This window comes from Odocoileus virginianus, chromosome 7 (genome assembly GCF_023699985.2).
Source record: "Odocoileus virginianus isolate 20LAN1187 ecotype Illinois chromosome 7, Ovbor_1.2, whole genome shotgun sequence".
Taxonomy (NCBI): Eukaryota; Metazoa; Chordata; class Mammalia; order Artiodactyla; family Cervidae; genus Odocoileus; species Odocoileus virginianus.
Window position 1 is genome coordinate 3065517 of NC_069680.1, and position 12482 is coordinate 3077998.

Sequence of the window (12482 nt, forward strand, 5' to 3'; positions counted from 1 at the left end):
AATATCTTATTATGAAAGATTTAAAATAGAAACAGAAAAAATTGTATAGTGAAAAGCATATATGCACCACCTAGGTTCTATAACATTTTGCTACATTTGCTTCATCATACATCTAGTCAGGCTATGGTTTTTCCATGGGTCATGTATGGATGTCAGAATTGGACTATAAAGAAAGCTGAGTGCCGAAAAATTGATGCTTTTGAACTGTGGTGCTGGAGAAGACTCTTGAGAGTCCCTTAGACTGCAAGGAGATCCAACCAGTCCATCCTGAAGGAGATCAGTCCTGGGTGTTCATTGGAAGGACTGATGTTGAAGCTGAAACTCCAATACTTTGGCCACCTGACGCAAAGAGCTGACTCACTGGAAAAGACCCTGATGATGGGAAAGATTGAGGGCAGGAGGAGAAGGAGACAACAGAGGATGAGATGGTTGGATGGCATCATCGACTCAATAGACATGGGTTTGGGTGGACTCCAGGAGTTGGTGATGGACAGGAGGCCTGGTGTGCTGCGGTTCATGGGGTCACAAAGAATCGGGCACGACCGAGCGACTGAACTGAACATTTATCAATCTATCCTTCTATCCATCCACTGATTTATTTTATGTTTTGAGGCATTTCAAAGTAAGTTGTAGACTTTAGTACACTTTATCCTATACACTTCATCAGTCATACCATTATCTGAAGTTCAATATCTATATGGTTCTTTTTCTTAAGTAAATTTCACATATAATGATCTGCACAAAACTTAAATGATTATAATCTGATGAAGTCTGACAAAATCATGCATAGTCCTGTGTAACTCAAATCCCTATCAAAGTATAGAACATTACAGTTACCCAAGGAAAGTCCCTCTTGTGCCTTTCCTTCTCAATCCATGTCTCTACCTCCTACAACCACAGAAGCATTTAATTTTCTAATTTTCAAAATTCCAGAACTTCATATAATTGGAATAACACCAATGTGCTGTTTAACATAAGGCTTTTTTCCCTGTTTAGCATAATGATTTTGAGACTCATTCAGGTTAAGAAGTGTATCATTACTTTGTTTTTTGATCTAGCTGAGTACCATTCCTTTATATGAATATACAACAATTTGTTAAATCTACTCTATGCTGATGAACATCTGTTTCTAGTTTTTTGTCTAACGTTAATAAAACCACTATGAATACTCATATGAAAGTTTCTGTGTGGCTTATTTTCATTTCCTTTGGGTAAATACCTAGCAATGGAATTGCTTTTTCATAGGATAGGTATATTTTAGAAATTGCCAGATATTCCAAAAGGAACCAGGTATACTTTAATGATATTAAGAATTCTAATGTGTCATTTTAGATAAGTTGTATTTTTCAAGGAATTTGTCCATTTCAGTTATCAAATTTGTTGGCATAAAGTTCTTCATAATATTATTCTCTTCTTATACTTTTAATATCTATGTGATCTACAGTGAGAATCCTTCTTTTATTCCTATAATGGAAATTTCTGTTCTATCTTTCCCATTCTCTTGCTCTCTCCCTGCCCCTCAATCTCTCTCTCTCAGTTTTCAATTTGTTCACCGATTCAAAGAAACACTCCCAGTTTATAAATTTTCTTTTCTATTTGTCTATTTTATATTTTATTGTTTTCTGCTTTTACTTTTGTAATTTTCTTTATTTTACTTAGTTTGGATTTAATTTGCTCTTTTTCTAGTGTCTTAAGATAGAAACTAAGGTCATTGATATCAATGCTTGTTCTTTTCTAATATAAGCATATTAGAATATAAATTTCCCTCTAAGCTCTCTTTTTACTGAATTCCACAAATTTTGATAAAATATACCTTCAAATTTATTTTGAAATATTTCCTACTTTCCCTCATGATTTTTTCTTTGATCCATAGATTATTCTAAAGTGTGTTATTTAATTTCAAAATAAAAATACACCATCATATTCATATTCATTTCCAAGTATTTCCTAGTTTGTTTCATGATTTTTCCTTTGATCCATAGATTATTTTAAAGTGTGCTATTTAATGTCAAAGTATTTTGGTGTTTTATAGATATTTTTATTACTGATATCTAACTTAATTTCTTTGTCATCAAAACAGGCACATGAGAAGATGATCAACATTGCTAATTATTAGAGAAATGCAAATCAAAACTACAATGAGGTATGACCTCACATTGGTCAGAACAGCCATCATCAAAAAAGTCTACAAAGAATAAGTGCCAGAAAGGGTGTGGAGAAAAGGGAACACTCCTACATTGTTGGTGGGAATGTAAATTGTAAATTGGTGCAACCACTATGGAAAACAGTAGGCAGGTTCCTTAAAAAACTAAAAATAGAGTTACCATGTGATTCGGCAATCCCAGTCCTGGACATGTATCCAGAAAGGATGAACATTCTAATATAAAAAGATACATGAACCCCAATGTCCATAGCTATACTATTTACAATAGCCAAAACATGGAAGCAACCTAAAGGTCCATCAATAGGTGACTGGATAAAGAGGATATGTGTGTGTATATATACACATGCACACTGTGAAATACCACTCAGCCATAAAAATGATGAAGTATTGTGAAATGTTGTTATTTGAAGCAACATGAGTAGACTTAGAGATTATCATACTGAGTAAAGTCAGACAGAGAAAAACAAATATTATATGATATATCATATGTGGAATCTAAAAAATAACACAAATGAATTTATTTACAAAACAGAAACAGTCTCACAGACATACATAGAAAACAAATTTATGGTTACCAAAGAGGAAAGTGGGCGAGGGATAAATTAGGAATATAGGATTCACAGATACACACCATTATATATAAAATAGATAAGCAACAAAAATGTACTGTATAATACAGAGAACTGTATTTAGCATTTTGTAATAATCCATAATGCTGGGAGGGATTGGGGGCAGGAGGAGAAGGGGACAACAGTGGATGAGATGGCTGGATGGCATCACCAACTCAATGGACATGAGTTTGGGTAAACTCCAGGAGTTGGTGATGGACAGGGAGGCCTGGCATGCTGCGATTCATGGGGTCACAAAGAGTCGGACACGACTGAGCAACTGAACTGAACTGACTGAATAATCCATAATAGAAAATAATTAGAAATATATATATATATAAAACTAAATCACTTTGCTGTACACCTGAAATTATATTGTAAATCAATTATATTTCAATTAAAAACTTGTGCATGATTTCAATCCTTTCAAAATTATTGAGACTTGTTTTTACAGATGAGCATACACGATCTATCTTGTTGAATGTTCCATGTGCACTGGAAAAAATGTACATTCAAATGCAGCCCACAACTGTCAGTTAGGTCAAGCTTAATGATGATGTTATTCAACCTTCTTTATCCTTCCTGTTTTTATTTTAATCTAGTTGTCCTATTAATTACTAAAAGAGATGCTTTTAAATCCCCAACTGTGACAAGAGATTTATCTATTTCTCTCCTTTTGTTCTTTTAGTTTTTTCATGTGATATTTTGAATCTCTGTGATTAGGTATTGTATTAGTTTTCTATTGCTGTTCTAAACAAATTATCACAAGCAATGGCTTAAAACAATTCAAATTTATTATCTTACAGTTCTGTAGGTTGGGCTTGCCTGGTGGCTCAGCTGGTACAGAATCCGCCTGCAATGCGGGATGCCTGGGTTCCATCCCGGGGTTGAGAAGATGCCCCGGAGAAGGGAATGGCTACCCACTCCAGTATTCTAGCCTGGAGAATTCCAAAGAGTCAGACAGGACTAAGTGACGTTCACTTTCCTTTCTGTAGGTTAGAAACTAACATTGATCTCATTGGGTTAAAATAAAAGTGTTGGGAAGCTTGCATTCCTTTTGAAAGTGCTAGGGAAGAATCCATTTCCTTGACTTTTCGAACTTCTAGAGGCTGTCCACATTCCTTAGCTCATGGCCCACTTCTTCCATCTTCAAAAGCAACAGTAGCAGTCAAATACTTCTCACATCACATCATTCTGACTTTCTTTTCTGTGGTTAAATCTTCCTATGCCTCCTCTTTCTGACTGCCTCTTTCATTCTAATAGTTATTCTTGGGTCCATCTGGATAATCCAAGATAGCCTCCATAGTTTAGGTCAGCAACCTTAGTTCTATCTGAAACTTTAATTCTAGAGATACAATTTCACAGTCTTCTTAAACACTGTATTACTTCACATTAAAAAAATCTGGAACAGTATAACTCCATTTACAGCCTCCTGCCTTCATCATCTTTTGTGGTATTATTGCCATATATTTTCACATCTATGTATGTTATAATCCCCATACTACAATGGAGAAGACTCTTGAGAGTCCCTTGGACTACAAGGAGATCCAACCAGTCCATCCTGAAGGAGATAAGTCCTGGGTGTTCATTGGAAGGACTGATGCTGAAACTGAAGCTCCAATACTTTGGCCACCTCATGTGAAAAGTTGACTCATTGGAAAAGACCCTGATGCTGGGAGGGATTGAGGGCAGGAGGAGAAGGGGACAACAGAGGATGAGATGGCTGGATGGCATCACCAACTCAATGGGCATGAGTTTGCGTGAACTCCAGGAGTTTGTGATGGATAGGGAGGCCTGGTGTGCTGCAATTCATGGGGTTGCAGAGTCGGACATGACTGAGCGACTGAACTGAACTGAACTGAGCAATGCTATATTTTGCATGAGTCAGGCTTTTTAAATAATTAAGAGAAAAAATATCTATCTATAAATTTATACTTTTCAAGGTATTTCATTATTTTTTGAGATCCAACTTTCATTTTGATGCTGTCTGAAGAACTTCCTTTATTATAGTATTTCTTGTAGCGCAGGTCTGGTTGACTTTTGTTTGCCAAAAACATCTTTGTTTCACTTTCATTTTAAAAGAATATTTTTTCTGACAGAATTCTAGCTTGACTTTCTTTTCTTTAGTGCTTTTTAAAAAATGCAGTTCCACTGTTTTCTGTCCTCCATTGTTTCTGATGTCAAGTTAGCCATCATTTGTGTCTTTGTTCTCTATGCTGTCATTTTTGTCTGAATGCTTTGGAGATTTTCTCCATCCTTTTGTTCTCAACAATTTAATTATTATGCCCAGGTGTGATTTTCCTTGTATTTATCCTTCTTAGGGCTTGCCTAGCTTCTTGGTTCTATAAGTTAATGTTTTTCACCATTGAGAGAAGTTCAGCTTTGGCTTCTTAAAGATTTTATGCCCCATTCTCTCTCTCTTGTCCTCTGGATTCTAACTGCATAGATGTTACTTGATATTGTCAATGAGATTGCTGAAACTTTGATAATTTTCTTCCATTTTTTTCTCTGTTCTTAAATTATATAATTTCAAATGATTTATACGCAAGTTCACTAACCCTTTCTTCTGTATTTTCCAATCTTTTAGCAAGCCCACCCAGAGAGTCTTTCATTTCAGTTATATTGGCCATACTGCTTGGCTTGTAGGATCTTAGTTTCCTGACCAAGGATCAAACCCATGCCCCTTGCATTGGAAACGTGGAGTCCTAACCACTGGACCATCAGGGAATTCCCATCATTTCAGTTATTATTCTTTTTTTCTTTAATAATTTCATTTGGTACTTTTACATATATACTGTTTCCATGTTACTGACAATATTTCCCTTTGTATTCACTCAAGATGGACATTTTCTCTTAATTATTTGAATATATTTGCAATTGTTTCTTTAAAATCCTTGTCAGCTAATTCTATCATCTGGGTCATCTCAGGGTTTCTAGTTATTGCTCATTCTTGGCCATGGGCCACATTTTTCTGTTTCTTTGCATTCCTACTAATTTTTAAATTGTAAATTGTATATTGGAAAGCGTGGATGATATGCTGTAGAGATAGAAGAGTGTTAAGTTTGGGATCTAGCAGGCAGTTGGATGAATAGCTGGTATTGTGGCAGCTGCAGTTTACAATTTGTCAGGATGACTCTAACAATTTATATTACACAAGTTGGTTACACATTAGACTTAAGGCAAATCCTTAGTCCTGGGACATAGACTTTACTCCTGGGCATAAGTCTTTTAGTTTTCACTGGAAAGCACAAGCTGTTCACCAGGCCCCTCTAAACTTGTGAGATGCAAATTTTAATCTCTGCCCTTCACGTGACAGACAACAGTTGAAATTTCTGTTCAACATTTTCAGACTTCCAACTGTTGTTTTCTACCAGGCTCCATGGAGTCTCCCTTATATATGTATAGTTCAGAGATTAGGCAAAGATTTGAAAAGAAGTTTATATGCATATTTGGTGTGTTGCCCCATAGCTTCTTCCTTATGAGATTTCTACCTTTTGACTCCTTTTTCCAACATATCAAGCCAATATGACCATGTATTTATTTTGAGTTTAAAGCCATCTCATACTGTATGGATTCTTAAGTAACCACAGATCTCACCAGTGTCATTCACTTCTTTCAGGGATTGAATAACTTCCTTGAGCTCTTTGATCTCTCTTCTGGGTGTGTGTGTATTTGTTTATTTATTGATATTTGTTGTCCAGACTTATCATTGATATTTGATATAAGCTATTCCACCATTCCTATAATCAGAACTTCATCTCACTAACTTTTTCTGGGTTTTCGGCATGGGTTGGTGGGCAGAACAAATCATCAAGTTGTGTAAATCCAAGAGCACAAAAGTCCAAATCAAAATAGTCTAACTATATAAACTTGTTTATTTATGACTTCATACTCAGAGTTCTAGTTTTTCAGGCTCCAAGCTCATTATCTCAGTATTGAAGTGATAACTCTGGTTACCAACAGACAGTTGTATATCAACAAATTCTATGCTCCTTTTTTTCCTGACAATGACTCTTGATTTTCTTTACATTATTAAGAAATTTTCACCTCAGCATACTCAGGGTTAGAGAAACATTGCATTTGGCTTTAATTTTCACTGAGTCCTTCTAGCCAGGATTTCTTAGAATTGTTCTGTGACTATCCCAAGTCTTGACTGAAGATTATGGTTGTAAGGAATAAATGGCAGACAAGGTACTACTTGTTGTCCCCAAATGAGTGTTGATCCTAGAACCAAAAGAAATGCAACCCCATGCCTTCTTTGAGGGTATTTTTTGTTATAAATACATGATATTTATCTTGAGAGATGGCCAATATTTTTTTAAAATCGCTAATAAGCTGTTTTTTACAAAAAATGATTGTTCCTTTAAAAAAATACTTTGCTCACTTCACTGCATTTGTACTATGGAAAGTATTTGAGTAGGAGAGAAAAAGTTTCTCTGATCCCTCCCTGTCAGCCATGATAACTGAACAAGCCCTACATTCTTATCCACTAACTTTTGCATACTGATCTCATTACTTCTCCTTAAATACTACTTAAATATCTCCTTAAATACTTAAATACTTCATTCTTTAGTCTTTATGCTACATTATCCAGATAGCTTTTGGTGAAGACTCTGAAGAAGATTTTGATTCCCCCCCTAGAATGTAATGGGCTTCCCTGCTGGCTCAGTGGTAAAGAAGCTGCTTGCCAATGTAGTAGACTCAGGTTCAACCCCTGAGTTGGGAAGATCCCCTGGAGAAGGAAATGGCAACCCACTCCAGTATTCTTGCCTGGGAAATTCCATGGACAGAGGAGTCTTGCAGGCTACAGTCCATAGGGTCACAAAAGAGTTGGACATGACTTAGCAACTAAACAACTATAGCAACTAGAATTCCAGTAAGGGATCACTGACTGGTTCCTAAAGCAGTTAACAGTTAAGAGAAGCCCACGGAGTGAGACAGATCCAGCTTTGAACCCCAAATCTGCCACTCCTTGTGTAATCTTTTGATTTTATACACCTTTCTCTAAGTTGTAGAAAAACGGGGATTAAAAACAGTCCTGATCTCTCCCTGGTGGTCTAATGGGATCTCATTTAGTTGTTTTGAGGATCAGATGTAGTAATATGCATTAAAATTTCTACCACATTGGTATTATTATTATCCTTGTTGTTATTTTCTCCCATAGTAAATGCCCAATTAAGAATTGTCCAAATAAGCACTTGTTGAACTGAATAAGCATTATTTTGGTAAAAGATAAAACACACAAATTACAAAAACCAATACCAAAAAAACAGTAATTGTAAGTTATTGTAAGTACTATGGAAAAACAAACTAAGAAAGAGAATTAAATAGGAGTTCTATTTTAAATAGAATCATCAGGGAAGGCCTGTTGAAGGAGGTGACACGTAAGCTGAATTTTAAGAGATGAGAAGGAGTCAGCTACACAAAAAATAAAGAAAACAACATTCCAGGCAGAGGGAATGATACATATAAAGTTCTTGGGGCAGACATTCATATGAACCCTCTACAAACTGAAAGACCTCACCAGTGCTGTGACAGAATGAGTATGGACAGAGTGGGATCAGAAGAGAGCAGTGACCAAACATAAAGGGCCTTAAAGGCCGGAGTAGAGAGTCTGAAAGTCTGGCTTGTGGTCTACAAGCAAAGGGAAGGAACTTGAGGGAATTTAAGCAAAGGAATAACAGGATGCTCAAACCCACTCAATCCAAGGCTCACAAAGACAAACTGAAGGAGAAAAAGAATTTCTGGAAGTATTTGGAACTTCTTGTTTACAGAAACTAAGAATATAAATGTAGAATAAAATATTTTTCATTATGATTAAAGTTATTGATTGCCAACAACCAAAAATTCTTTTAGGATACTTAATAAAATTGCATTCACTTTTCTTTGTTTCATAACTGTCATGAATCCTAAGGGATTCTGTGACCCACTTAAAATGAAGGACAGACAGAAGGAGTAAACATGCTAAGCAGGCAGGATGAGAGTAACTGAGAAGGATGGCCGTAGCTGACAGCTCTGAGGGCCCAGAATCGGAGAGCATGTCTGCATTGTGATGATCACATCAGATAAGAGATGATTCGAAAGATGCTATGTGACAGATCTCACAGAAACGAAGGACAGGATTCCAGTATAAAATCGGTGAGACACTGTGAGACACTGGACATGCCAGCACAAATTTCGTAAGGGGACTTAAAGAAAATTTTAATTTATATATCAGATAATTATCATTATCAGTCAAGCTACCCTGGTGTAACAGGTCTCTGCCATTGTAAGCTTATTCACTGGAACGGTGATCCTTTCTCAAAACTGCTCTCTCTCTCTCTCTTTATATATATATATATATATGTGTGTGTGTGTGTGTGTGTGTGTGTTTACTTGCTTCATATTAGTGGCTCTCTTGGTACTAAATAAGACTACTGCCATTAATATAATGAAATGTTTCTATTTTCATATGATATATTAGACAATTAAAACTATTTACTCTCTTAAGAAAATTTATTCCCCCCTAAAAAGCTTAGGGTGGCATGCTTAGATTCCCATAAGCTGTACACTAATGAAAGGTTAGTTTAAAAGTGTACACAATAGCTGAGCTTTCCAAAATGTTACACTGTTTTTGTTTTCGTTTCTGGAAACAATAAAATTATATTACTATGAAAGCCTATGTATCATAATAATAACTTTGGAATTAATTTTAACTATTTTTCTTGGAGGATGAAGGATAGTTTATTAATTGTTAGTTACAACTTCATGACAGCTACTTATCTTTCATTTCACAGCATTTGAAAATAAGTAAGAGCAGAAAAGGTGAATACCTACTGTTGCCAGGTAACTGCATCCACTGTGCTTCCTGCCACCTTCATGAATCTGTAAGAAACAGAAAAAACAAAGATGTTGCAACTTAAAGTAAACCATATCCTCAGGGATGAAATAAGATGAGACATAGATCAGGCCAATTCTTGGGCAATTGTGCTTTCTGAGAGGGTTCACCTCCATGGCCTATCCATAGCCTTAGAAGGTTAAAAGGTACAAAGGTGAAAGAAATCATAATTCTAGCTCTCCATACATCCTTTACCATCTGGAAATCAAGACTCCAAGATAGCATTATATCTATGTCTGTTTTCCCAATCTCATGCCTGATGGCTCCCACATTGCTTTCCCTGTGATCACCACCTATCTTTTCCATCTTCTATTTTCTGAGGACTTTAAGTTCTACCAAGAAATAAACAATAACATTTTCCAAGGAAGACAGCACAACATATGCCTTTGAAAACCTTCTCTTCCTATAGAGAAAATGGGAAAGCTCAGTTTACTAATGTAAGTATAAGTCGCTCAGTTGTGTCTGACTCTTTGTGACCCCATGGACTGTAGCCCACCAGGCTCCTCCATTCATGGGATTCTCCAGGCGAGTATACTGGAGTGGGTTGCCATTCCCTTTCTCCAGGGGATCTTCCCAATCCAGGAATCAAGCCTGGGTCTCCTGCACTGCATGCAGATTCTTTACCGTCTGAGCCACCAGGAAGCTCATGTAAGTATGGTGGTGGTTTAGTCATTCAGTCGTGTCCGACTCTTTGTGGTCCCATGGACCATAGCCTGCCAGGCTCCTCTGTCCATGGGATTTTCCAGGCAAGAATATTGGAGTGAGTTGCCATTTTCAAATATGCACTAGTGATGGACTGCCATGCTTGTCTGAGTGTAGAAACTTGAGCACAACTAGAGAAATTTAACCATTTCTAGAGTAGTTAAATAGAGAACTGTTTCCCAATCAGCATGCTCAGCTGTTTTCCTGAAAGGCACACAGCTAAGTCTTGCTAGCAACTCGCCACCCTCCTGTGCCCTTTGAGGTTCCGCTAGAAACACTGGGCCAGAAGAAAAGCACCCAAGGCCACACTATTCCATGCTGTCGTTGTTGCTGTTCAGTCCCTCAGCTGTGTTTGACTCTTTTGCAGTCCTGTGGACTGTAGCTAGCCAGGCTCCTCTGGACATGGAATTTTCCAGGCAAGAATATGTTTCCTACTCCAGGGCATCTTCCTGATCCAGGGATTGAATCCATGTCTCTTGAGGCTCCTGCACTGGCAGGTGGATTCTTAACCACTTGCCACCTAGGAAGCCCAACTGGCTAGAGAAGTAGTATTTCTAGACACCCTAAACAGCTCTTTTTAATGGACTCATGCCACCCTTCCTAGCAGCACTTCTTTTGGAAGCAGGACACAGGTAGCCTCTGCTTTTGTAGCCCATGGATTTCTCTTTCTCTTTTCCTCTCCTTTCTCCAGCCCAGAAAAATCACTTGAATCTGGGATAGTAGCTCCACTCTCCTCACTATTTTAAGTTGTATGCCCAGAATTCTTTCTTTAAAATTCAAAAGCCAGAAAGGCTTGTACATTCTCTTCTCCATCTTTTCATGTCCCACCCCTGAGTCAATAAGTACACAATCAGTTATCTGCTTGAATCAGTTCAGTTCAGTTGCTCAGTCGTGTCTGACTCCTTGTGACCCTATGAATCACAGCACGCCAGGCCTCCCTGTCCATCACCAACTCCCAGAGTTTATCCAAACTCATGTCCATCGAGTTGGTGATGCCATCCAGCCATCTCATCCTCTGCCATCTCCTTCTCCTCCTGCCCCCAACCCCTCCCAGCATCAGGGTCTTTTCCAATGAGTCAACTCTTCGCATGAGGTGGCCAAAGTATTGGAGTTTCAGCTTTAGCATCAGTCCTTCCAATGAACACTCAGGACTGATCTCCTTTAGGATGGACTGGTTGGATCTCCTTGCAGTCCAAGGGACTCTCAAGAGTCTTCTTCAACACCATAGTTTAAAAGCATCAATTCTTCAGCACTCAGCTTTCTTCACAGTCCAACTCTCACATCCATACATGACCACTGGAAAAACCATAGCCTTGACTAGATGGACCTTTGTTGGCAAAGTAATGTCTCTGCTTTTTAATATGCTATCTAGGTTGGTCATAACTTTCCTTCCAAGGAGTAAGTGTCTTTTAATTTCATGGCTGCAATCACCATCTGCAGTGATTTTGGAGCCCCCAAAAATAAAGTCTGATACTGTTTCCGCTGTTTCCCCATCTATTTCCCATGAAGTGATGGGGCTGGATGCCATGATCTTAGTTTTCTGAATGTTGAGCTTTAAACCAATTTTTTCACTCTCCTCTTTCACTTTCATCAAGAGGCTTTCTGGTTCCTCATCACTTTCTGCCATAAGGGTGGTATCATCTGCATATCTGAGGTTAGTGATATTTCTCCCGGCAATCTTGATTCCAGCTTGTGCTCTTTCCAGCCCAGCATTTTGCATGATGTACTCTGCCATAAGTTAAATAAGCAGGGTGACAGTATACAGCCTTGACGTACTCCTTTTCCTATTTGGAACGAGTCTGTTGTTCCATGTCCAGTTCTAACTGTTGCTTCCTGACCTGCATATAGGTTTCTCTAGAGGCAGGTCAGGTGGTCTGGTATTCCCATCTCTTTCAGAATTTTCCATAGTTTGTTGTGACTCACATGGTCAAAGCCTTTGGCATAGTCAATAAAGCAGAAATAGATGTTTTCCTGGAACTCTCTGGAATTCTGCTTGAATAGAGAGGAGGAAAATGGAAAAGTCCAGGGAGATGGGAAAACAGATTAGGATCCAAAATACGATCTCTGTCACATATGTACTCTAAGCTGCAGAGACCAAGTAGGAAAACCCAAAAATTAAGAAGGGGAAATG

The 12482-nt window shown here is 37.7% G+C and overlaps 1 protein-coding gene across 1 annotated transcript in view; it reads right to left on the bottom strand.

Moving 5' to 3' along the window:
- The window catches only part of HPSE2 (heparanase 2 (inactive)), a 666499-nt gene that overhangs the window by 214801 nt on the left and 439216 nt on the right, over nt 1-12482 (bottom strand). The window contains exon 6 of the mRNA XM_070470009.1: nt 9589-9636. Within this exon, the coding sequence (XP_070326110.1) occupies nt 9589-9636 (48 nt within the window). The remainder of the gene's footprint in view (nt 1-9588; nt 9637-12482) is intronic.